General features: G+C 40.6%; 1 protein-coding gene across 4 annotated transcripts in view; it reads right to left on the bottom strand.

Moving 5' to 3' along the window:
* L3MBTL4 (L3MBTL4, histone methyl-lysine binding protein) overlaps nucleotides 1-26,735 on the bottom strand; it is a 449,874-nt gene that overhangs the window by 133,519 nt on the left and 289,620 nt on the right. For all 4 annotated transcript variants that reach the window (XM_025365149.1, XM_025365146.1, XM_025365148.1 and 1 more), the window contains one exon: nucleotides 1,910-2,083. In XM_025365149.1, the coding sequence (XP_025220934.1) occupies nucleotides 1,910-2,083 (174 nt within the window). The remainder of the gene's footprint in view (nucleotides 1-1,909; nucleotides 2,084-26,735) is intronic.

The following is a 26,735-nucleotide window of genomic DNA, read 5'->3' as shown; positions in this document are numbered from 1 at the left end:
TCATATGGTACATCTAGTTCTAGATCCTTGAGGAATCGCCATACTGTTTTCCATAATGGTTGAACTAGTTTACAATCCCACCAACAGTGTAAAAGTGTTCCTATTTCTCCACATCCTCTCCAGCACCTGTTGTTTCCTGACTTTTTAATGATCGCCATTCTAACTGGTGTGAGATGGTATCTCATTGTGGTTTTGATTTGCATTTCTCTGATGGCCAGTGATGATGAGCATATCCAGAACCTACAAAGAACTCAAACAAATTTACAAGAAAAAAACAAACAACCCCATCAAAAAGTGGGCAAAGGATATGAACAGACATTTCTCAAAAGAAGACATTCATACAGCCAACAGACATATGAATGTCTAAAATATTTACAAGAGAAACTGACTAGGTTTTTATTTGAAAAAAATACAACAGATTATAGCAAAAAGATTAAGGGCGAATGAATGTACTGGTCTCTATGATTCTGGAATAAATAAACACTGTTCCTTGGAAAACACTTAAAAAAGAAAAAATTCTCTCTCAATCAGGAAATGGAAAGACATTCAAGCTCTCAACTACGTAAAGTTGTAAACAGTGTGGGTGTGAAACAGCAGTAAAGAACAACGAGACCCTGTGAAGTTTCAACAAGAGGAGTAGGTGTATAACAAATAATAAAAATGCAAGATACAGTTATAAAAATAGAGAAGTGTGTGTATCCATACGAAATAAATCATGCAATAGAGAGAAGCACTAATCTACAATCATGTGCACAGAGATCAAATCAAAATATTCAAAATTTAACAAAAAATGAAATGTCACCCAAATTCTCTAAAATAACATGTGTACGAATAAAAAGAATATCCACAGTCCAGGATGTAAAACCCATGTGAAAAGTGTACCCTATGAGCCAAATTCTCCAAATAAACTGGTGCCCCCTTGGAAGAGAAGGAGCACCTCCCCACCTGGGATGGAGGTGCAAATCAGCTGGCAGTGATTTCAGTGGAAACTCCGCACCCACAGAGAGGCCTGTGTGTCTTTGTTTTACACCTGCTGAATGAAAGAGCAAGGCTCTGAGGTTTAGGAAAAGCAGTTGTCCCTTCAAATCTTGCACAGTCAGGGTCTAGGGTGCTCAACATCTTGAACATGATTGGCTTTTGCCAGCAGCAGGGTCAGGAAAATGCCCATTTCTCATCTCTCTGTCTAGGCTTTCTTGGCTCAGTCTCTGTCTGGTCTTGTTATTTACTTAGTGTTAGACTTTTCTGTATTTATAATTCCCAGCATGGAGAATGGAGCTTTTTGGAGAAAAGATGTTATTTAGATTGTTTTACTCATTTAGGTTAAAAAAAATCACATAGGGCTGTACTTGCAGCTCCTTAGGATATAGTTATATATACACAAAAAATGAAAACTGATATTTAAAATCACAAGTTTACATTTAGGAACAAAGGGAAGATGTGTTGTCAATAAATCAAAATGGAAACTATTCTGTGTAAGAAGAAATCATATCTGAGATACATTTGTATTAAAGATGACAAAGACAAGTAACAGATAAGAGAGGAAATCTTGATATGACTAAGAAGATACCGATACTTGTCCATGTGCCAAAAGAGGTAATATCTATGAAACAATTCAAAACAATAAAGACTTTTTAAGATAAAGGAAATCTTTTGGAATGGTACAAATGAGATATATTTTCTACTGCTTATATACAATATGTACATTTAGAAAAAGGTATATTCAAATATTTAAGGATGAAGCAAAAGAAAATATTTTTTAAATGAAGATCAAGGCTTAGATGAATTTTATCAGCCCAGCGAACATATCCAGAAATAAAAATAATTCTTCTGAAGAAATAAATAGAAACTATTACTATTAACAAAATTGTTCTTTTACTATTCTGGTTCACATTTTCAAGAAGTTTCTTACCTGGGTTGACTGTTCACCTTTTCATGTTTTCCATTGAAGTTCAAACTACAGAGGTTTTTTGATTTCGAATGTGAAGAGTCTGATTCCAAATTTGCCTGTGTTTGTTCTCTCAAACGATCATGAAGTGTTGCCTCCTTTTTCAAGTTCATGTCTGAATACGGGCAGCCAAAAGCACTGGTTTGTATAAAAATGAGAGCACAGTCATCAGTATATAGTGATAAATCAGGGGTCCATTGTCATTAGAGCAGACTTACATCTAATATTTAACAATTGCATAGAAACATTCTTCTTTCCCTGAGCACACTGAAATAACAGTTTGTTTTCGTATTGCCTTTTCAGAAAATCTCAGGTTCTAGAACCACAGACACTGGTCAACAAAGAATTATAGATAGATTCATCAGCACATACAGCATTTACAATTTTAGAAACTTAAAAATCTAAGAATAGCATACAGATGTATTTCCAATGGAACAATGCAAAAGTCACATAACACTTAACTCAGTTTGTATCCTTAATATGTATTCCCTGGTTTGACTGTATCAGAAAAGACTATGGGTAACTGAGTATATTTGCTGATATCAGAGAATACTGTGTTTTCGTTTCTTAATATTCATGTATGCAGAAATACTCTATCTGCAGTTCTGCTTAATCCTCTGGAGCTTTGCTGGGAAGTTTTGAGCTGGGGTGTGAAAGGACACCTTGTAGGTGAGAGAGGAGAGGCCCAAGTCCAGGTTTGCTGAGTCTGTTATCTCCCCTCACAAGTCAAGGCTGAGTCCTGAGTCCTGGATGTTATCAGAGCCCAACAGCAGGCTATGGGCAGAAGGATCTGCCAGGGCCAATGACCTGGTTCCTTCTGCAGGCTGATGGGCTGTCTCTGTTAGATCCCCGTGCCCACGTCCCTGTCTCCAAAGAGGCCCCAAACCTCTGCCGCTGCTAGAACTGAGGCAGCTACACCAGGGAAGACACACCCAAGACAGGTCACCCGTACATTACCCTGGGGGAGGTACTTCCTGCCAGAGCTTCAGAGATTCTCTCCAGTGAAACGAGAAAAGGAGATCCAACTCATAAGGGTTGTTGGGACCCTGAGAAATCACAAACACATGCCACACACACACACACACACATCATGAAATGGTAGCTGTTATTGCCATCACAGTGTTATCATCGGCTACACCTAGAGGAGCACATGGTCAAATGCATCAATATCGAGGCAGTTGATTCTTTTTTGAGCACAAGTTCTGGTCCACAACTTTATCATGAGTCCAGCAAAGATAATAAAAATAGATTGGATCTTCTGGGGAAGGCCATATGCATTCTAACCCCAAAAGGAGTTTAGTACCAATATCTAGAATGGACTCTGGAACTGGGGACAGGATGGCTAAGATGGTATCAGCCTGGCCCAGCATGATCTATACCTGTATCAGCAACCTTTGCTACAGAGAGAAGCGCGCCTTTACATGCATGTTCTGTAATTTGTAATAATTGGTATTGATCTATTGGTTTATTAATCTATTCAGGTATTGAATCGACAATCCATAAGCATCTGCTACCTGCTAGGTACTTTAGAGAATATGAATTCAGTGAAGAAGTTAAGACACATGTACCAAAAAGCATAATTTATAATAAGAATTAAAAAGCTACCCCTATTGAATGTATGGTATAGGCCCACTATAATACAAGGTGCTTTACATGTATTATTTCTGATGAATATACATTTTTGGCTGAATACCAAAAGGTATTAGCATATTTATTTTACCAGTAAGACAATGGGCTCACACAGCGTAAGCAACTTTCCCAAGGCCTCATGGCACTTCCTTGGGAAGTCCTGAAACAAATCACTTAACTATTGGCACTAATCAGGCTGACGAAGGGGGACATGGTTTTTAACACCATTCAAAAAAGAAAATATGAAGGAAGCCATAGCATAGTCCTTGTGCAGGGAGATACAGAGACAGGCATTTACAGGCTAATGCAGTCTTGGTTTGCCCTGGTTGCTGGCAGAGAAGATCAGACCAGCATACGCTTGAGTCCTGGGATGAAGCACCGTTCCCAACAGCAGCAGAGCAAGAGCGATCTGGTTAAGCTGCACCATATGGGATTTAAGGAAAATTTCAGGAAGAACTTTCTGTAGGCAAAAGTTGAAAGGCATTAGGCTAACCTAAGAGAGACTGAGAAATATCTTTTTCAAACACAGTGGAGTTTTCATTAAGATACTATGACTCAGAAGTTTTGCTATCCATCTAATACACACTCCCAATTCGAGTTTTTTAAATGATCCTTATAACTACGAATTACTTTTTTTGTAATTTCATGTCACCACCCCTATGTGGTTCATGCTACAAGGCACTAATGCTGCCTCTTCCTAAGGCTTATCTGTCCGGCATCTGTAGACAGCGACCACAGACCCCTCCACAGTGAGCTGTCATAGTCATCAGTGTTTGCTGATGTCGAGAGATGTTCTGTTTCCCTCAGTCTTCATTCATAAATCAGTCTCTCTGGTCACTCAGTCATTCACCTATTTCTAATTTCCTTCTAGTTCCTTTTTTGTCTCTCTGGTAGTAAGGAAGGCAAAATCAAATGGAACCCCAGAGCATTGCTAGAATGGAACAATTCCTGATTCTATGAGGCAAGTCATGTGACTTGTCTGCAACATTTTGAACCTCATAATGTGGGTTCTGAGAATCTGCTGTGACCAAGTTGCAACACTGCGCTGACTTGGTTCTTTGCAGAGAAATAGTTATATTAAGGAGATGGCATCCCAAACTTTTGCCTGCCTTCTTGCAAACTCAGACTCTTACTGATGCTCATGTGCATGCATGTATGCATGCATGTGTGTGTGTGTTTGAGAGACGTACGATTTTGTATAAATCTATTCACATTGAAAAAAAAAGAAGATGAAGTGGACGTCCTAGGTATGATAAAACCACTTTAAAACTACTTTTGAAAGCTTTAGATTTAGCCAAATATTGGGGAAGTACGGTTCTGGCATAGTCTCTTCAGAAAATATTTGACCTAAGCTGAAGTTTCTATGACTTAAAGTTGTGTTGGTCAAAGTAAACTGTCAGTGTCTGATTGGCAGGGAGTAATATATTCAAATTCCAGTTGGTTGATTATGGATGGAGACAAGCAAGCTTAGAAACTGCAGGCTGAGAGGGGAGTGCTGAGCCGCACCATCTCCGCTGGAGTCCTGGCTCTTTTGATGGAGAAGAGGATTTCTCCATTCCTCCTTAACTCACAGAAGAATCTGTCATTTGCAGGAAAGGAAGAGATGGCAGCAGCTATTAGCTTGACCCACACAAAATTGCAGTTTTTAAATGTCAAAGACAGTTGAGTATCAGAAATTTCCTATGGTTCTACCAAATAATTTACCAAAAATGTCAGCCCCAACCAACCTCATCAACAGTGAAGCAGGTGAATAGAGGATATATGCTAAATAAACAAAAAGTTGCCAGACTGTTGCAGACAAACTTTTAAAAGAAAAACTTTTTGACACATAACAAGTAGTCCTCCTACTTTATGATGGAAGGAAACAGTGATTACAATTTAAAATACTAGTTTTGTTTTAAGAATATGGAAGCATAATTTTGAATATCTGATGACAAATGAAAAAGTAAATTGTACTAATTCTAAGAGCAGCATTCCTGAATATGTTTCTTTCTGTCTCTGAGTTTTAATGAGGTTAGGGTTTGCAAAGTAGCAATACTGAGCTGCTGAGGCTGGACCCCTGCATTTCGGGTGGGATCCCGGAGGCTCCTCAGACTGAATCTTCTCTCCGGCTTTCCACAGCAGGGGTACCTGATTCCACCAGTTGGTACAGTTTCCCTGTATTCCAAGGACTTATCCTGATGTGAGGCCACAGGTAATCCATTAAGCCCAGTCCTCCATGTTAAAGTCCAATGGCAGCTGAAGCAGTGCCCAGGTCTGATGTCCGCACGAATGCCATGTTCAGAAGCCCTGGTCAGCCTCGTGGGGTCTGGTTCCTCTAACTCAGCATCCACCTTGATCCCTGTTTCTAAATGCCTTGCCCTCTGCTTTGACTAGACTCAGGTGCCTTCCTGGTATGGACACCCTACGTTCTTACTTTGTTTTTGCCATCCCCTTCCCATGACACAATCTCTCCCTCTTAATGTTAAACCTAGGATGTGTGGCTTCATTTCCCAGATGCCACCTGGCCAGTCTTCTCTGTGCTGCTCACCCTGAATCACTCCCTGCCAGGTGCTGTGCCCACCAATCGGGATCCCTCCCTTCCTCTCAAACTCTTCCCATGTGGCTCTGATTCCAAGAGTCTAGATGGTGATTACTGTTGCCAAACTCCTTGGATACCAGATTCTGCTCTTCAACTATACTCTCTTCTGGCATCCACAATGCTTCATTTTCTCATACCCAGACAGGAGACTTGATTCCCACTTCTCCCTGAGAGCCCTGTCCTGCTAAAACGGTGGGTGGTGCTCTGTCACATCCTGGAGAGGGACAATTCACAGCAGGAGGTCATAACCAAGTTGTCACGACTTACCTAAGGGTAGCTTCCCAGCCTGTATGCGGCTACACCCTCAGGTGACCAGGGGGCCCCGGGGCACCAGAGTCCCAGACCAGTCCTTCCAGCCTCCAGCAGCCTCTAGGCTCTAAGCCTCCTTTTGTTCCCAAACACTGATAGTCATTTTTTCTCTGTGATATGACATTTAAAAAGTTGGGAAGCATGACAAATTTAAGCAAAACGGCAAAGATGTAATAGCTTCTTGAGTGCTGTAGTTCAAAACATAAATAAATAACCCAGAAGTAAGCAGTATTTTGGGAAGAGTGTCAAGTCACTGACAACCTTTCTTGTGATCCTGAAAAGTAAAGTCACCCGAAATAGGCAAGTATCTCCCAAGAGGGGCTCAGATGTGGAAACGTGGCTTCCCATAGCCCAGGAATTAGACAGGCAGACTAAAAAGCACTCTTTAAATGCAACTAACTCACCCCTCCACGAAGCCTACAGAATTTTATAGTTTAATCTCAAGTATTTTGCTAACCAATTATATTCTTTTCCTTCAAGAGGTAGAAAAGACAAGACTGAAGAGTCCTCTCTTAACTGAGAGGTCAGATTCTAACAGGTACTGTGTCTGGGTGGGTCGGGGGCATCTCCATGTGGAAGCCTTTATGGAGGAGAAGGTCGGAGGCCTCCCAGAATCAAAGGACAGGAGGAAGCATGAATAGTCATGCCTGTCAGATAACAAGAGAAGGCACTGAGGCTTGGCGGAGAAAGGGGCTCAGCGATAGAAATGAGAAGAGGTATATGCTGCCTGCCTCACCCTGTGGCCTCAGGTCCTGATGGCAGCCGACAGGCAGCTCTTGCAATGGATTCTGGGAAGCTGCACGCAGCATGGCCGCCTCCCGCCCCCAGAAAGCAACGCCTTCCCCCTACGCTGTTTCCCTCCCTGCCCTTTCACTTCATAAAAATAACCCGCCCCGTTTCAGAACTGTGTTGTCTTCAGTATGCAGTAGTCTACTCTCACACAGTATAAGGATGTTAAGTGAACATCTTTTATTCTTAGAAAATACTGATTGGCCAAATGGCACCAAAAGACATAATAAATACCCAAATGCAGATTATTGAAGTTACAGAACAGTGATAATACTTTTCATCTGACTGAAATTGTTGCTGATTTTACCTCTATGAAGAGTAAGAGCAAGTACAGATGATACATGTTGGGATATGGACCGGGAAGTAAGAGCCATCATGAGTTTTTAATATCTGCTAACTATGTGACATGATTTTTATTATATTGTCCTCAAACACACGACATAGGCAAAAGCTAAATTATATATATATATATATATATATATGAAATTTTCAGATCTCAGGGTCAATTTTCTTCAAATTCCTGTGGCTTTAAAATGAGTTTACCTAAGATATTTTTCTCTTATTGCAACTAACTTTTGTTCATAAAATAGCTGATATTGTCACTTAATTGTCATTTCATGTACCCAAAAATTTAGTACACACAGAGTAAGGAAAAAAGTATAAACACTTTTAAAGTTTCATAAGAGTCAAAATAAATCTATATACATATATAACACAAGGAGTTCAAAGAGTTGGATGAAATGCATTTGATTCTAAAAATACATTTTCCCTGGGTTAATGCAGCTTGTGAAATGCTGGATATTATAATCTTCTGAATGTGGCCACTTAGGAATCCGGAAGATAATTACTACCTAAATTAAGCAATGTAATCCATTTAGTATAGTGGTGAAAAATGTGGAGTTGAGAATTAAAGAAAATTGGAAGAAAGCTACTTGCTCTATAACCTTGGGCAAGTCATTCAACTCCTCTGTTTTTCATTTCCTCATCTATAACATGGTGATAATAATATCTTATAGGGTTTTTTTTTTTGTGAAAACTAAATGAGATAATCCATGCAAGGCCTCACAGAGTGACCAGTACAAATTAAATGCTCATGAGTTTTTAATTTTAAAAAGGCCTATTCTGATAGAAAATACTAATTATCCCATTTATTGTGGTTAATGTATTTTTCAACTGTAAAATTTCCATTTGGTTCTTCTTTTATTTTCCATTTACTTGGTAAGACTTTCTGTTCTGTCATTTGTTTCACATGTGTTAAAATTGCTTGTTGAACCATCTTTATAACAGCTGCTTTAATTCTTGTGAGATGATTCTCACATCTGTGTCATCTGTTCATGGCCTTTTCTCACTCAAGTTGAAATTTTCCTGGTTCTTGGTATAATGCGTGATTTGGGGTTGACACCTAGACATTTTGGGGATTATATTGTGGGACTCTAGCTCCTATTCAACCTTCTGTTTTGGCAGGCATCCTTTCACACTGCTTCAGTAGGGGAAGAGGGGCACTGCTTTGTAGTTGCCATGTGGAGGTAAACATCCTCCCTAGGCACCCATGGATGCCACCCTGGCTGAGAGGACACAGATCCATGTGGCTTCCACTGGCACCAGGCGGGGAGTAGGGGAGCAGTGGCCCTGTTAATGTTTGGCTGTGGGGTCAGTCCTGATTCCACTGGCCTCCTGTGACGCCACCCTAGCAGAACTGGGGAGGGGAGGGACACTGCATTACCCCCGGATGAGGGCGTAGGCCCAGGCTCCCCATGTGATCTCCACTGATGCTGGGAGTAGGCTGTAACCACCAAGCATGGATGAAAGCCCCATTTCCCACTCAGCCTTTGCTGACACTGCCTTGGTTGGGGGAGGGGAGTTGGGGGCCCCTTGTTCCAGCTCCACGCTCAATCTTCCGTGGGGATGAGGGTGTTTCCTGGGGTGTTTGGTCAGAGAAAGGTGGTTATTGTCTAAAGTTTCCATCTTGCTACACTGCCCCTTTCCTGGTCCTTTAACTAGAGAGATAAGGCTCTTCATGGTGCTATTTTTGCCTTTTCCATTGGCTTTTCCAGGTTTTCATCTTCTCCAACAACCAGCCGAGGATATATGAGGACAAGGAAAACACAGGGAACTCACCACGGTGCTGTTCCCTGGGTCTCCAGATCCCCAATGGGTCCGCGTCCTTCTCTCCACCTTTCAAAGTCTTCCTCTGTTCGCCTGATGTATAATGTCCAGGTTTGGGTGGGAGGAATAGAGAAAAGTATGGCTATTCCCCTTTTCTGGAAGCAGAGGTCCCCTAATGATTCTTTTAATGTTAAGGACTTTATTGGAGACTCCTCCTCAACAAGCACCCTCTCTCTACTTGTCTTTCTAAAGGAAGAACTTGTTCTACTCAATTAAAGCACCCACGAAGACTCGTGGTAGCAAAAGAGGCTTTCAACACAGGCCAGACTGAGTTTCGATCCTGCTTCTATCCCAATGCTCACCTTCTCCAGCTCACAGTTTCTTCAGCTGCAACCTGCAGACTCGAATCCACTCACGTGTCAGTATAAGAGCTGCCCTGAATGAAGAGGGCTTAGTACACTTCATGGCATATGTGCACTCAATAAATGCGATTTCTCTCCAACTCTAATTTATCTTTCTATAATTCATGCTCCTATTGATGACAGGTATTCAATTTTCACATTGCAGATGCATCCCAGAAAGAAGGAGCCATTCTTTCTTTCTTCCTTTCCTTCCACTTGTTATAAATGTGTGCCCTTAGACCGAAGTTGAAATTCTTTTGCATGGCATTCAAAGACCCCTTCCACCTGACTCCAGGCCACCTTTTCAAGTCATTTCCATCTTCACTCCCTATAAAACCTAAGCTCTGGTCACGTCAAAATAACCACTGCCCTCCAGTTTTAACAGATACCTTCCAACTTTTATTATATTTTCCTCATTATACTATTGTTTGTATATATCCATCTTCTCTACTATAACTGAATTTCTTAAAATCAGAGGCTGTAGTTGTTTATCAGTGTGAACTGAGCAAAACTGGGCTATCTCATGCTTCAGCAGCTCAGCAGCACATCAGTGTCTAAAAAAATACCAGTCATGTATCTGGTATATGGCAAATTATCTATTTATTGATGTCACTCAAATTGATGCCAAGCAGGATTTTAAGCTTAGAGATCTAGAGAAAAGCCTTCCCACATCTCAATCAGTGCAGAACTTGTTCTCAGTCTCTCATCTCACTCCCTTAATCAGTGTCTCCAAACTCAGCCCGTGTTTGTTCCTTTATTTCCAGTCCCCCTATTTAGCCATCTCAGGGCAACTTCTTCCTCTGAGGAGCTACCTTTGTTCTTCTAGAAAGATTAATCAAGCCTTTCTCACATTCTGACACCTGTAGCCATTTTATAAGAAGGAACAACAAAAGCCCAACTGCAAAACTGGAGAATTAGCCGCATCCTGGAGAACACTTATCTTCTATCACAACTTAGCCCACTAGGCTCCTGATATGGTTTTGAAAATATTCACAAATTTGAAAGGGTAAAGACTAGAGCACATGGCAAGAAGATGAACTCTGCAGCTGGTGCGCACAGAAATAGATGAACATGAAGGGCAACCTCCATTGGAGTTATGAGCTTAGTCATTTCATTAATGTCTGCTCAAGTACCAAAAAGTCAAACCCAAGATGTGATATTTAATTGGTATGCATTAAGAGATGCCCTTTAATTGAGCTTGTACATTATCTGTGCTGTTTGTTATAGGTAATATTTTCAGCAAACTAGACAGGAAGGAAAAAATGCATTAAGAGTGAAGGTGAAAGAGCGAGCGAGCGAGAGAGAGAGAGTGTGTGTGTGTGTATATATATATAAGTGTATATATACACTTATGATTACTAGAAACTTCCAAGGTATAAAGTACACTCAAGGAATGTAATAGCATGCTATGTAGCAACACTAATGGCCTTTACAAAATTTATGCTGAAACCAGTTTAATGTACTGTAAGTAATTTGTCTAATTTATGCATGGAGAAGATCTGATGAATAGAATCTGCAGTTTAAAATTTTTACCAATACTCTAACTACACAGTTAACATTAAGCACTAAATTAAACGAATGAAGTGATTAAAATGCCACATTATTAACTCAATCAAAACAATTATAAGTTTGTGTTTCTGTTATTAAAATGAACATTTTTGTTAGTATATACAAATTGTTCTCACCTTTTTAATTGTAATATTTTGGTTAAGTGGTGTGAACATGTCAAGGTTATTTTTAATTGAAGTATTCTAGTTTTAAAAATATTTAGTTTCTGCAAAAGGCTTTAAAGTATGTTTTTCCTCTTTTTTAAAAAAATGCATTGTTTTCAAACAAAATGTCACAGAAGCGCATTTATCTTGGAAAGCTGTTCAAAGGACACCTGGAAAATAACTCAAAATGTCTTCAAGCACAATTTTAAAAATTATTCATGAATTAAAAGTATGCATTTTGGCAATGAATCATAATTCCATCTTTTGGAATGCCCTAAGTTCAATATACTGAATTTAAATGAAACTAAACAGTTACCTGAATATGCATGAGGATATGTTTACATAGTTATATATTTATGTATACCTGCAAGCATCTAACCTGTGTGTTCAACATTAATATTGACCCAGTGTCAACAGCACACTGAAATGTTTTGAAAGTTCTTTCTCAAAGTGATAAATTCACGGTTATCTTGACAAACCTACGCGCCGAGATTAGAAGTGCAGTCTGTGTAATAGAAAAAGAAAAGCCAAACTAGCCTATCTTTCAACTGCCTGGGCCGAGTGTTCCCAAACACTAACAACTACAAGATTTGCAGAAGTTCTGCTCCCCTCCCCACAACAAGCCATGCTCTGCGGAGTCCTGTGGGGCACTGCAAAAGCATGCATTTTGGATCTCAATTCAAAAGGTGGCCCAGCTCCTCCTTGGGTCAGAGTTAAAACAAGAGATAACAAGTATTGCTGAGGATGTGAAAAAACTGGAACCCGTCTGGTGAGGCCGTAAAATAATTCAGCCTCTTTAGAAAACAGTATAGAGGTTCCTTAAAAAAATTAAAAATTACGTATGATCCAGCAATCCCACTTCTGGATATTTATCCAAAAGAAGTGAAATGAGCACCTCAAAGAGATATTTGTACACCCGCATTCATTGCAGAATTATTCATAATAGACAAGAGGTGGAAAGAATCTAAATGTCCATTGATGCGCAAAAGGATAAAGAAGATGTGCTATATACATACAATGGTATATTATTAAGCCTTAAAAAAAAGGAAATCCTGCCACATGTGACAACATAGATGAACCATGAGGACTTTATGCTAAATAAAAGAAGCCAGTCACTGAAGAAGAAATACTGCATGGTTCCACTTATATGAGGTATCTTATGTAGATAAAGACTTAAGAAGCAGAAAGGAGAATGGTAGTTGCCAGAGGCTGCAGGGAGGGGAAACAGGGAGTTGCTGTTCAACAGGTATAAAGTTTTAGTTGCCAAGATGATTAAGTTCTAGAGATCGGCTGTATAACATTGTTCCTATAGCAAGCAATACTGTATTTGTACATTAAAATTTTGTTAGGAAGATAGATCTCATATTAAGAGTTTTTACCACAATCGAGAAAAAGGAAAAGGTGACCTTTTATCATTCCATAGTCTTCAAGTAAACACTGATTTGTAGATTCAAATATGCACAGATACATTCCATATTAAATTAAGTTAATTGCCAATTATATCCTTTCCAAATTAATTAACACATCAAAGGCAAATGTAATCTGTCATTTAGAGTTTGTAAAGCAGTATTGTCCTTGATAGAAATAGGAAACCAAATTAGAAATCTTCATGAAATCTTGAAGGGAGCTCTTTAAAAATAGCTGTTTTAAAAAGAGAAAACAACCCTGAGATATTAAAAGATTGGGGGCATTACTGGGGATATACCCAAAGGATTATAAAACATGCTGCTATAAAGACACATGCACACGTATGTTTATTGTGGCACTATTCACAACAGCAAAGACTTGGAATCAACCCAAATGTCCATCAGTGACAGACTGGATTAAGAAAATACGACACATATACACCATGGAATACTATGCAGCCATAAAAAAGGACGAGTTTGTGTCCTTTGTAGGGACATGGATGCGGCTGGAAACCATCATTCTCAGCAAACTATCACAAGAACAGAAAACCAAATACTGCATGTTCTCACTCATAGGTGGGAACTGAACAGTGAGATCACTTGGACACAGGAAGGGGAACATCACACACCAGGGCCTATTGTGGGGAAGAGGAAGGGGGGAGGGATAGCATTAGGAGATATACCTAATGTAAATGACGAGTTAATAGGTGCAGCACACCAACATGGCACAAGTATACATATGTAACAAACCTGCACGTTGTGCACATGTACCCTAGAACTTAAAAGTATAATAAAAAAAAAATATATATATATACATATAGGTGATAAGGATGAACATTTATTTCTTTCAAGACAATATGATCAATATTACTTTTTCTACCATACACTATTCTAAAATATTATTCAAATAAATGGTTTTTCAACTATATGTTGTTGAGAACACCACAAATTTTTCTTTTTCTTTTTTCTTTTTTTTCTTTTTTTGAGACAGTCTCGCTCTATCTCCCAAGCTGGAGTACAGTGGCATGATAGCTCACGGCAACCTCCGCCTCCGGGGTTCAAGTGATTCTCCTGCCTCAGCCTCCCAAGTAGCGGGATTACAGGCACATGCCACCACACCTGGCTAATTTTTGTATTTTTAGTAGAGATGGGGTTACACCTGTTGGCCAGGCTGGTCTTGAACTCCTGATCTCAGGTGATTCTCCTGCTTTGATCTCCCAAAGTGCTGGGATTACAGGCTTGAGCCACTGCACCCAGCCAATATTTTAGAAAAGACTATCAGTCTATGCCAGGCACGGTGGCTCACGCCTGTAATCTCAGCACTTTGGGAGGCTGAGGCAGGCAGATCACCTGAGGTCAGGAGTTTGAGAACAGCCTGGCCAATATGATGAAACCCCGTCTCTATTGAAAATACAAAAAATTAGCTGGGAGTGATGACGGGTGCCTGTAATCCCAGCTACTCTCAAGGCTAAGCCTGGAGAATCCCTTGAACCTGGCGGGTGGAAGTTGCAGTGAGCTAAGATCATGCCATTGCACTCCAGCCTGGGCAACAAGAGTGAAACTCTGCCTCAAAAAAAAAAGAAAAAAGAAAAAGAAAAAGAAAAAAGAAAAAAGACTCTCAGTCTAACCTAAAATATATGAATAGATATTTTCATTTCTATTAAATTTAGGTAGTAAAATTATACAAAAATCAAAGAAAGATACCATCAAAACACACTTTGATTAGTCTAATATTAAGAGCAACAACAGGTCATACTTCCGTAGTTTTTACTATGCATGATACACTGAATTCAATTTCCTTTATGTATTAGCTCATGCAATTCTTAAAATACCCCTGTGAAGTAGGGACTATTATTATCTGCATTTTATGGATGAAGGAACTGAGGCACAGAGAGGTTAAAGAAGTCATTCTAGGTCAAACAGCTAAGAAGTTATACAGATAGGACTGACTCCCCAGCAGCTTGATGCCAGGGTCTAGTCTTTTAACTGCTCTGCCAAACTGCTTCTGAGGCTAGATTTTTCTCTGAAGACATTAGAGAAAATAAAAATGATGAAACACCTGGCACAATGCCTTGTACATACTAGGTACTTTGCCAAATGGATCCTGATGATATTAACATATTTATATAACACCCTTGGTATTGTTGGTTGTACATGGAGAAGAATGAAGAGGGAACATAGAATACTTTGAGGGAATTTAAGCTGTTTAGTGTTTTTAAAATTTCATTCCCAAATGTACTGAGTTGCTGCAAGAATAAAACATGGTGAGAAAGGAATTCTTTAGAACAAAGGCACATTCTCTGCATGGGATGAAATGTAATGTGGAGAACTGGCCATCTGGATAATTTCTTATTGGGACAAGCTGTAATTTATAAAAACCCTGAGAAAAGAGAAGAAAATAGAGAAGAGAGAGCCTTGACTTTCTGCCAGAAAAAGGCTTTAAAGCTCTATCCTAGCAAGTTTTAAATGGAAATTTAAACATTTCATACCCACATACACACATACTAAAGTTGCACGTACACAGTCAAATACAACATTTTACCTAACACAGCTTTACAAGCATCCAAATAGTATCCTATTTTAGTTAAAGCCAGGATTAGGAGGTAAAAGCCTCTGCCATTTAAATCCATCCACAAATCTCTGTAGAATGCCCCTGTGTGCACAGCCCTGGACTAGGGATGTGGTGCCCAACATATGACAAGGGTCCCACCTCAAGAGACTTTGACCTGGGAACTAGGAAAAAGTGAATTACAAATCTAAAAGGCAAATGTAGGCAAATATTGTTGTTTATTATAATTATGTGTATGCTTTAAAATGACATCATAACAATAGGCATATATACTTATTAAGCATTTAATATAAAACCGGGCATTAGAATAGTGCCTATGATTTCATTAATAGTGCACATTATTTCATTAAATAAATATAATATAGAAAAGTTACATTTTCATAAAATCGCTCCTGTTGCCGCCCTTGTTGTTTCCTAGTTTGCTGCAGAGGAGGAGGCAGAGGCAGGTTCTTGAAATAGGACTGGCCTCAATCAGTTCAAGGGAGGAGACAGAGACGATACATTGAGGGGCTGAGGGGTGGGCCTGGGAAGGACCCTTCCTTGTGATGGGGACTGGAGGACAATATCTGGCTAGGAGCTCAACTGATCAGATTCAGTTGGCTCTTGAACTGGGAACGTGCCTAGACAACAGTCTGGAAGATCACTCTCACCGCCCTGGCTGTGAGGAGCAGCCTGAGGGATGGGGCAGGACCTGGACAGCACGCAGGCGGGTCTGGGTAAGTGGCTGCAACAGAAGGAGATGTGGGATCTGAACACATTCTACAAAAATAGTGGTAATGGAACCTTAATAAATGTGGGAGTTGTTAAAGAAAACAACGGAATGGAAACTCATGATTGTGATGATAAAGACGGGGAGGGCAGCGATGCTGATGCGGGGCTAAGATAATAGACTTTGTTACTAACATTTTACGTGGCAGGACTGGCAGTATAACTCTAGACTCATTCTGCAGGTGACCAGAGGTAGAAAACCCAGACTCGAAGATGACTTTTGGGGCACCACCAGCAGATGCCTGTGGCTGAAGCAGAAGATAGATGCTTCTCAAAGTTTCAGCCTCTCACAGATTGGCCACTGCACATTTCAAGTATCTATTTAACGTTGCCTGGAAATCGCCAAAGGTTTTACCGAGCACCGCTTCAACTTGTTTACTTTGCCCAAGTGACAAGTGAGAAACAGGATTAACCACTTGAGCTCCCCCCAAAATCACGTGCCATGCCAACAGGAAGGAGATGGTCTGAAGAGGCTTCCTCCCGCATCTATGTCACTTGTAACACACTCCTGGAGTGGAGTTCTCATCTAATTTGAGCAAGGAGACTCTCAGCCCTTGCTACACCAACTAAAACAGGAGTGTCACGCATGGTCCCTGGTCTCCAACTGAGTCCAGGTTGTGGATAGTTAATGACAGCCATAAATGGTCGAGCACATATGCTTTAGTCTAAAGATACTTTCAGACATGAACAACATCACTGCAGCCAGGGGGAGACTCCAGGAAGATGTGAGACTTGTGCCTGGCACTGAGGGGAAATCATATTCAAAACAGCAGAAAAAGTTTTCTTTTGTCTTTAAATTTGTCAATTTAAAAACTTGCTTACAAAAAAGTTTCAACAGAAATTTTCCAGTTGCGTGTGTTGTTGGCAAATCTGTGTGGATAAGCTGGCATATTAAGCTCTCCAGATGTGTTAGCTATACAATCTATGAAGATTGAAACTAGGTCCAATTTGCAATAATACAGATTATGCAGGACCATAAATTGATCTCATCATGGTTTTATAGAATGGGATTTCACAGCTAGAGTCACTGAGTAGGAGTCCATTCATTTAAAAAAATTAATTGAAGCAGTCAATCTTGGGGCATTTCTAGAACTCAGAAATACTAGCTCGATGGCTGTCCCACTTCCCCTCCTCTGAGCCTTCTGAGGGCTCCCTCTTTGCTTTCTGGGGTACATGTGTCTCTCCACATCCTCAGATTCAACCAACCACAGATAAAAAAATTTGAAAAAGAAACTCAAACAATTAAAAATAACACAAAAAACAAATATAGTATAACAACTATTTACTTAGCTTTTATTTTGTAGTAGGCATTACAAAGAATCTAGAGATGATTTAAAGTGTACAGGAGAGTATGTATATGTTACAGGCAAATACTACAACATTTTATATAAGAGACTGAGCGTCTTCAAATTTTAGTATTCTCCAGGGTCCTAGAACCAATCTCCTATGGGTACCAAGGAACGACTGAATTGTGACTTTCAAGGGGCTGTGAATCTATACAGATGTGTACATTTAGAGAGAGTTTAAGGTAGGGATGGTCTGGAGGAAGAAAAGTAGTGAAGGTAAATCAGGATTTCTTTCTGGTTTTAAAACATGCAATATCTTTCTCAATAGATCACATGATCTTTTCTCTGAAAAATGGCCAATATCTTTTAGATCAGTAGTGGACCACTTTTTAAGTGTGAATTTAGATCGGAACTGGACCACTTTTTAAGAAACGTTTTCCTGTTTCCTTCTGATTTTATTTTTTTATACCATGTGTGCAGGCATTATGCAAGTATGTGTATGTATGTAGATAGATTTAGTCATTGTCATAACCAGTGTCATGAGGCTTGCATTTCTCATTTCTAGGATAACCAACTCCAAATTCCTGGGCACCAGTGACAACCCTGTGGGTGACACAGCAGCTGTCCAGGACGTCCCTGCCCTTTTGCTGGCCTTAGCACCTCTCTACTAGGCTACATGCCCTCCTTCTTGGAGGCCCTTTCTGAATGATTCATTAATACCATTCCAGACCCTGTTTGGGGTCAAAATCCTTGTGAGAATCTACTGAACACTGTGGTACCCCTGGCTAAACAAATGCCCACGTGCAAACCTACACAAAAGCAGCAGACCTGTCAGTGAGCTCGCAGCCCCCTTGGAAGCTGCCATGCACCCCAGAAGATGCCAGGCCAGGGAGAGTCTCAACACGCAGAAGATCCCTAACAACTACGGGTCCCTGATCCTCTCTTTATTTACCAATGAGAGAGATTTGCGTTACTTCTTCAAACTTTCATTTGGTCTTTTCTAATATTTCCTTTTTCCCTTAAATAAAAGAGAAGTGGAAGGTCAGTGCACCCTCCAGGCACTGAGCCATCTGTCAGCCCATGTGCACTGGGGCCAACAGACTCCGGATCTGGACCAGGGCAGGCCGAGGTGGATTTACACACGGACTGAAGGAGGAGTGGATAGCATCTGTCTGTAGAGCCAAGGACGTGCCTTACCACAGATATTTACTAACGGCCCACAGAAATGATTTAAAACAACTTTGTGGTGAAGTATAATAACTCAGTCTATATACTCCCTGCCAGGCTGGCAGTGTCTCTGCTTCCAGTGGGAAACTCTAATGTCATTTATATCTCAGACCCCTATCGAGTTTCAAAATTTAATTTACTGGTAATAGAGTGAAAATATGTGGCACTTACTATTATTTTGGAAATGTCATCTGTACATTTATGAGAGTCAGTTCTTACACACACATACACATACCTGTTCTGCTTTTGTATTTCTCTCTCATGTGTATGTGGTGTCTTTCTGCGTGTGTGCGTGCATGCCAGTGGACACATGTATGTGTGGGGGCTGTGGACATGTGTGTGTGTGCATGTGGATATGTGTGTGTATCCTCATGTATACATGTGTGTGTAGGGGGTTGTATGCGTGGCATGGGTGGGTGGATGTGTATATGTGGCTGTACATGTGTATGTGTGTGTGGGACATGTGGCTGTGCACATGTGGGTGTATGTGTATATGTGTGGTGTGTGTATGTGGGTGTACATGTATACGTGGGGGGTTGTATGTGTGGCATGGGTGGGTGGGTGTTTACATGTGGGTGCACATGTGTATGTGTGTGGTGTGTTTGCAGTTGGGTGTACATGTGTATTGTGCAGGGTGTGTGTGCACACATGTATGTGTGCTTGCTGTGTGCATCAGAGAAGACATGGTCAATGATAGCTACACATGAGCATCACTTGTCTGCCTATAGTTACTATTTTGTAGAATAATAAAAGAACAAGGGTAAGAGAGGAGGAGAGTGCTGGATAGCTGCATTCTCATTTTCTAATTTTCTGTGTGTTCATGGAATTTTGTTCATGCCCATTTCCAGCTGGTCTCAGACCTGTGTATAAATGGTTCCTTTCTTCCTTACACCCCTTTGCTCCCTTTCCTTCCACCCCCCAAGATCCTATCTCTCCTCTGGCTTCCTTTTCTTCCTTAGCAATGAGCAATGCCTAGACCAAGAGTTACGTTCACCATTTGCAAGGAAAAGAAAGAACCTAAGAAGACAAGCAAGCAGGAAGAGAAGGATCAGAAAAAGAGAATAAGATGGAGCTGGAGAGGTAAGAAAGAGAAATGAGATAAATAGCGCTGCAAAGGAGTGAAAATGAAAGGAAGATGCAAATGGATAAGGGTTTCCTTTGGGGCTGATGAGAGTGTTCTAAAATTGTGGTGATGGTTGTACAACTCTGTGAATTCATTAAAAACCACTGAATGGCTGTGAATAACCACTTTAAATGAGTGAACTGCATTGTATTTGGATTATAATGTAAGAAAGTTGTCATTTTAATAAAAGTGACCTAGGATTTTAAAAAAAATTATTATTTTCTAAGCACAGTAGTCCCTGGGCCAACTTTATGCAGAGCAAAGCTTCTCTGCTAAGAACCCCACTTCAGCTCATGAAATCACTTGCATATTGAGGTTCCATGGCAGATGGCCTTTCCTTGTCACTAGAGATGGAGAATCCAAGAGGAAGCTGAAAATGTGAACGAGAGAGACAGAAGACAAGAAACAGCCCGCTGCAAAGGGTGTCTGCTCAGTCTCCCCGGTGTGTGAACTACTGAGTGTCTGCCCTTCTCTTCTGAGCGCTGGAACACATTTTATTTATTTATAATTAACAAAATTATATAGATGTATATACATACATATTTACTGGGCACAATATGATGTCTTCAAATATGGATACATTGGAGAATAACTCAATCTAGCTAATTAACATATGTATTACCTCTCATACTTTTTTTTGTGGTAATAACAATTAAAATCTACTCTCTTAGCAATTTTCAAGAATACAACACATTGTTATTAACTACAGTCAACATGTTATGCAATAGACCTTGACTTATTCCTGTAACTGAAACTTTGTGCCAACATCTCCGCAACCCCACCCAGTCCCCGGTAACCACCATCTCCGCAACCCCACCCAGTCCCCAGTAACCACCATCTCCGCAACCCCACCCAGTCCCTGGTAACCACCTTTCTACCGTCTGCTTCTATGAGTTCAACGTTTCTAGATCCTATAAAGTGAACTCATTCAGTATTTATCTTTCCTAAATAAATTTTATGAGGTGAAAATAGACAACTAACTAGTAGAGATGCCCACTTGCTTAACAAGGCTAAACAATTTCCTGACTACTACAAACACACACACACACATGCACACACATCAATGTGTAACTGAACTAATGACCTCAAGTCACTGTCAAAACAGTCCTGTTCCGTCTCTAAAATTATAGACTTTTAAACCTATTTTTAAAAGGAATTGATCCTAGCATTACATTCTTTGACAACTGAGGATCACATCTTTTCTCCATAGTTAGTCTACCTTCCAGTGAAATCTCTCCCTTTGCTGCATTGGCACGTCACACTGACTGACGAGGAAAGCAGATAAGCATGTCTTTTGAAGTATTCAAATTGAGTGCATCACAACTAGAGCCTGTAAGGAAGGCACAAAGATGCTGTGCGTATTCTTTGACTGCACAGAGGCGTCTTCCGGCTTACTCCCTACGTCTCCGCTTTGCTCTGTGTACACAGATCTGCAAATAACTAATCTCTGGATAAGCGCAGGATGTCCCTATTTTAAAATCTCTGCTCCGTATTCAGATTCTAAACCTGAAATGGAGAATACCCACTTTTTGTCTGAATCTCCAGCAATACTTAAAATGCAATAAAAGTGTAAGTTACATTTAAAATATGGCAGATATATACGACTCATTATTTGGAAGTTTAAAGAAGAATATAGTGTTTAGGATGTTATAGCTATATTTATAAAAAAAAAAAAAAGAAATTGGCTTTTGGAGAGGCAGTCTCTCCTCAATGGAATTCAAATTTAAATTAATGAAAGATAATCTTTAAGATGCATGATTGATACAATAGCTTCTTGTCAGTTCTTAGAACATTTAGAATTAATCAAATTATACAGCAAATTAGAGGGAGAAATTGCCTCTATAGTGTCCGGGAATGCACATGGTAAGTGATGAATTTTTCCATTAGTGTTAATGAGCTGTGCCTGGTTAACTCCCTGGCACATCGCAGAACAGAGCCCGTATCATCTGTCTTCCATATTTAATCCCATTTGTTTGTATACTGCATCTTTCACTCAGTGATTCCCAAAAAGCAATTTCAGGGATGATAACATTACAAGAAAATATGAAACTGGATATACTGATAACAAAAACAAAGAAGACGGACTGGAGTCTTGGGAAAAACAAAGATTAGGCTTCATGTGTTGTACACATCTAACTTGTATCTGATTAGTATTAAAGACTAACACATTCATTCATGGAAATGGGAATCGTATCTTCTGTTTTCAGAAGCTGTGATATAGAGGATAACAAAGACTGCAACAGAAGGTCTATTCAAAATAGTTTGAAAATGCTACATTGTATAACAAACCTGATAAAGTTCTGCAAACTGTGACACATCTATTAATTGGAGGCAAGTGTTGGCAAAAAAAAAAAAGCAAATAAAAACCAAAAAATAGCAACTTGTATTAATATAACACTTCACTTCCAAAATGCTGAAAGATTACACGGAATGATGTGACAGTGCCTCCTGTAGGCTCCTTTGAACGCTCTAAGTGTTCATTTTGCTTTATTTGGTAAATGCAGACAATGGAGAATGGAAGAAGTTTTCTCAAACGTTATTTACCGATTCACCTGATTCAAGATCACTGACCTGCTGCCTTCCTCTACTCCACTCCTAGGGTGCTTTTCTTTTCAGGTCCTGCTAATAATGGACAACTCAAAGATAACTTGAGTTCATGGCTATACTTACTTTTTCAAACACTGGATATTGAACGCCCAGTAACACTAATAATGAAACACAGTGTTTTAAGTTGCTCCAATATACACTTGCACAATGTTTGGAATTGTCCTCCATCTGGAATACAATGTCATCACTGATGTTTCTCCACAGTCTACCTACCTGGAGATTAAGACCTAATCCAAATGAAATCCTTCCCTCCCTTCCTTTCTCCTTTTGCTTTCTTCCAAAAATATTAATTGAACACTTACTAGATGCAAAGAACTGTTGTAGGCATTGGAGATACCATGGTGAGCTACACACACACACACACAAACAACACACAGACACACACACACAGACATCTACATAAAATAAGATTAATGTGTAAAATACATATTTCAGATGACAGTGAGTAAAGCAGGGAGAAGCATGCCCATGCTCCTGTGTGTGCCAACAGCTTCACTGAAGGAACTTGAAGGAGATAAGAGCAGGGCCAGGCCTCCCTTCTGCCAATAAACAGCCCTTCCCTGCCACCTTCTTACTTAATGCAGTTGGCCGACTCCACTAATATGCCACAGTGACCATCACTTCCTCTAGGAAGCTTTCTGTCACTACTCCACTTCAAATAAACCTCTCCCTCCTTAGTACTAAAACCCTGGGTATCTTTTTCTGTGCTTCTCCTAAAATACTCATGATTTGCTCTTTTGTATTAAGTCATCTGTATTCATATATTTTGTATACTTTCAACATAACTATACCAGCTCCTTGATAGTATGTATAATCCCTTTATCATTTCCTGTAGATTCTTTCATAGTGCTTTGGACACAGCAATATTTCAACCAATGTTTCCAGAATAAATAATCAGTCAAGAATATCAGTGAAGCAAAATTGCATTTCCAGAATTGCATCACTCCTTGCTCAATATCTGCCATTTGATTTATCTGAAACCTTTCTTCCCTTATTTGTTTCTTAATATTAGGATTCTCAAATCTATTTTTCAAAAAAGCTTACGAAAGCTCTCTTAGTGGTTTCCATCCACAGGTGTGCCAGGCACTCTGTGAGGATGCAGGACCCAGTTATGGTCACTACATACTGCTGCCTTCAGTGTTGGAGGAGGATGAGTCAAAGGATACCTGCAAAGGTGGAGCAGGTTCACTTGGGGGTGGAGACACAGTGCTTTAGGAAACAAAGGAGGTAACACAGAACACGGCGGAGGAGCAGCCGTGGAAACCTGATAATTGATGTGTACATTGTGTTATAATGGGTGGGGTTCACCAAGTGAAGTGTCAGTGAGATTGGGACAGTGACAGGCTCTTCACCAGCCAGAGAAGCAAGCTCATTGTGAAGGAGATGGCGTGTAGCACATGCCAGAGCTTAAGTGCAGCTACAGTGTCAACGGGCCTTAAAAGCCGTTTGGATGGCTGTTTGAGAAATGGGCAGAGACACTGGGAGGTGCTTAAAGCAGAGCGGTGGGACAGGGAGATTCACACTTGGGAGTGACTGGTCTAACTGCAGTGAGGTAAACAATCTGGTGGCCCAGTGAGGAGGGTGCTGAGTGATTCAGGAGAACGGGCGTGAACTACATCACTGGTACGTATGGCGACAAAGAGGCAAATCTGGAAGAATTTAGTCATAATCAGAATCTACTGACAAGACTGGATGATTCACCATCAGGGGTAAGAGAGGGAATGGGTTAAGAATGACATCTCACTTTACAAGCTTCATAACTGGACACATGATTATACCCACCCCACCCATTTGGGTGGAGGGAATGAGTTCGGCTTTGAATATGAGAAGCCAGCAACTACCTACAAGGCGATGCTCATTGGGCAGTTCAATACATGGGTCTCTGTTCAAGGCAGCCTGTGGCAGAGGTGTCTATCAGAAGCCATGCACATTTAAATGTATCTGCAGCCATGGTCAAAATGAAACCATGGGAAGACTCAAGGAGGGTTTACAGAGTAAGCATGGCAGGAATTAGTCTTCATCCTTCATGAGCATTAGAATCGCTCAGAGAACTTTAGAGTTAGCATGGCCACAAAGTGGTCTTCAGACCTGTGCACATTAGAGCCACCCAGAGAACTTTAAAGCAACCTCTGTATCTGGGCTCCACCCCAAGTCAATACAGTCAGATGCCGTGGGAGGTGGGGCCCAGGCCTCTGTTTGCTCGGTGTGGTGCTTGTGATCCCATGCACAGCCAGTGTGAGGAACCTCTGCATGGGGTGGGCAGAGAGGAGGACCAGGAAGAACCCTGAGCAACAGCATCTTGGGAGTGGGTCCAGTGGGATAAGGCAGACTAAAGAGCAAGAGAGAAGGACAAGAGAAGGCAAGATCCTGGAAACCAGGACAGAGATGCTGTAACAGCTAAAGTGGTAGTGGAACTGGAACAAAATCAACACCAACAGTGTCGCAGAAGAGCAGGACATAAAGGGGTTTTAAAAGGACCACAGGGTTCAGCAACAAGGAGGCTCAAGGTGACCTGGCCAGAGCTAGGAGTGGCAATGTAACCAGAGTCATGTGACAGGGCTCCAAGAAGTGCTGGGGGCATGGGAACGGGAGGACAGGCCATCCCTCTGTCCCTCTAGGATGTGTTATGTTGTTGTTGTTGTTGTTGTTGTTTTGAGATGGAGCCTCACTCTTTAGCCCAGGCTGGAGTGCAGTGGCATGATCTCAGCTCACGGCAACCTCCGCCTCCTGGGTTCAAGCAATGCTCCTGCCTCAGCCTCCCAATTATCTAGGATTACCGGCGTGCACCACCACGCCCAGCTAATTTTTGTATATTTAGTAGAGACGGGGTTTTGCCCTGTTGGTCAGGCTGGTCTCAAATTCCTGACTTCTGGTGATCTACCCGCCTCGGCCTCCCAAAGTGCTGGGATTACAGGCGTGAGTCACCATGCCCAGGCACAAAAGTTACCTTGAATTAGAAAAAAATTGTCTGTTTTTTAGAGATTTGGGCATGATTAAATTTTTATTTTTTGCTGGATATATCCCATATTAAAAGGCATAATACATATGTATGCTGTTTATAACATAATTATAAAGCAAATACCTGTGTAGCCAGAATCACGGTCAAGAAACTATTTCCAGTCTTACAAAACCTCCATCTGCCTTTCAAACCCTGTGTTGACCTTTGCTCGGTCACTTCTTTGCTTTCATTCATACTATTACCATCTACGCATGTATCCCTATGCAACACTGCTTAGTTTTGTGGGTTCCAGAATTTCTTATCCTTTGCATTACACTCTATGTATTATTTTGGTGTTACAGTATTTTTCACACAACGTGATGTTTGTGAGATCCACGCACGTTGTTGTGTCTGGCTGCAGTTTATTCCTTTGCATGGCTGCATAGTTTTCCTTTGGATAAATCTACTCAGAGATGTTTAGATCTTGTGGAAGATTCCCTTAGAAACGAAGAGACTGAGGGTCAATAAGCGGGACTAATTTATAGACAGGTGACTGACAAAGGCGGGGTGAGGTCAGAGACTGGCATGAAACAGAACGAAGGACTTGTTTTTGTCCTGCCAGGATGAGAGAGTTATGATTGGATGGCAATTATTTTTTCAGCAAAGTTGGAGCTGTGGTCTGTCTTGTGAAGTGGGAAAGGGAAAGAACACAGAAATTCTGCAAAATAGCTACTGTAAGGGAAGTTAAGAGACTTCCCAGAGAGAGCTGAGGCCCGAGCAGAGCCACACAACATGGCTCTAAGCTGCCAACAGCAACTAATTTGAGTGGATAATTCCCTCAGGCAGCCATCAGCATCCCATCTTTGGTAGGAGGGCAGGAGGATGGGAAAAGCTGTGAAACTGGTGGAGTTAAAGAATGTAAGTTCAAATGATGAGTCTGCTACTTACTAGGAACCAGCAAGATAGCTGATCCCTCTGAACCTGTTTCCTCATCTAAAGAATTGGAGATAAGACCTGTTGTAAAACGTTTGTGGTGGTAAGTATAGTGTCCTATGTCAAAATCTTGACACATAACAGAAACCCAATATTTGAAGTATTAAAAAAACATTCTTAGTGGATCATTAACAATAAAACCACAATGTCATGGTTAGTAATGACATATTCTTAATATTCACATATTGGACTAATGCTGAATAAACTCACAGAAAGAATTTCCAATTCTCTGTATTAATAACACAAGATGGAAATGCCAGCCCTTATGTTTACTACATCAAATGTGCCATGAAGGCCACCCATCAACCACAGGTTCAGGTGCCTGAGAACACAGCCAGGCTGAACA

This window comes from Theropithecus gelada, chromosome 18, assembly GCF_003255815.1.
Source record: "Theropithecus gelada isolate Dixy chromosome 18, Tgel_1.0, whole genome shotgun sequence".
In the NCBI taxonomy this organism is placed as follows: Eukaryota; Metazoa; Chordata; class Mammalia; order Primates; family Cercopithecidae; genus Theropithecus; species Theropithecus gelada.
This window is presented reverse-complemented; position numbering and strand designations above follow the sequence as displayed.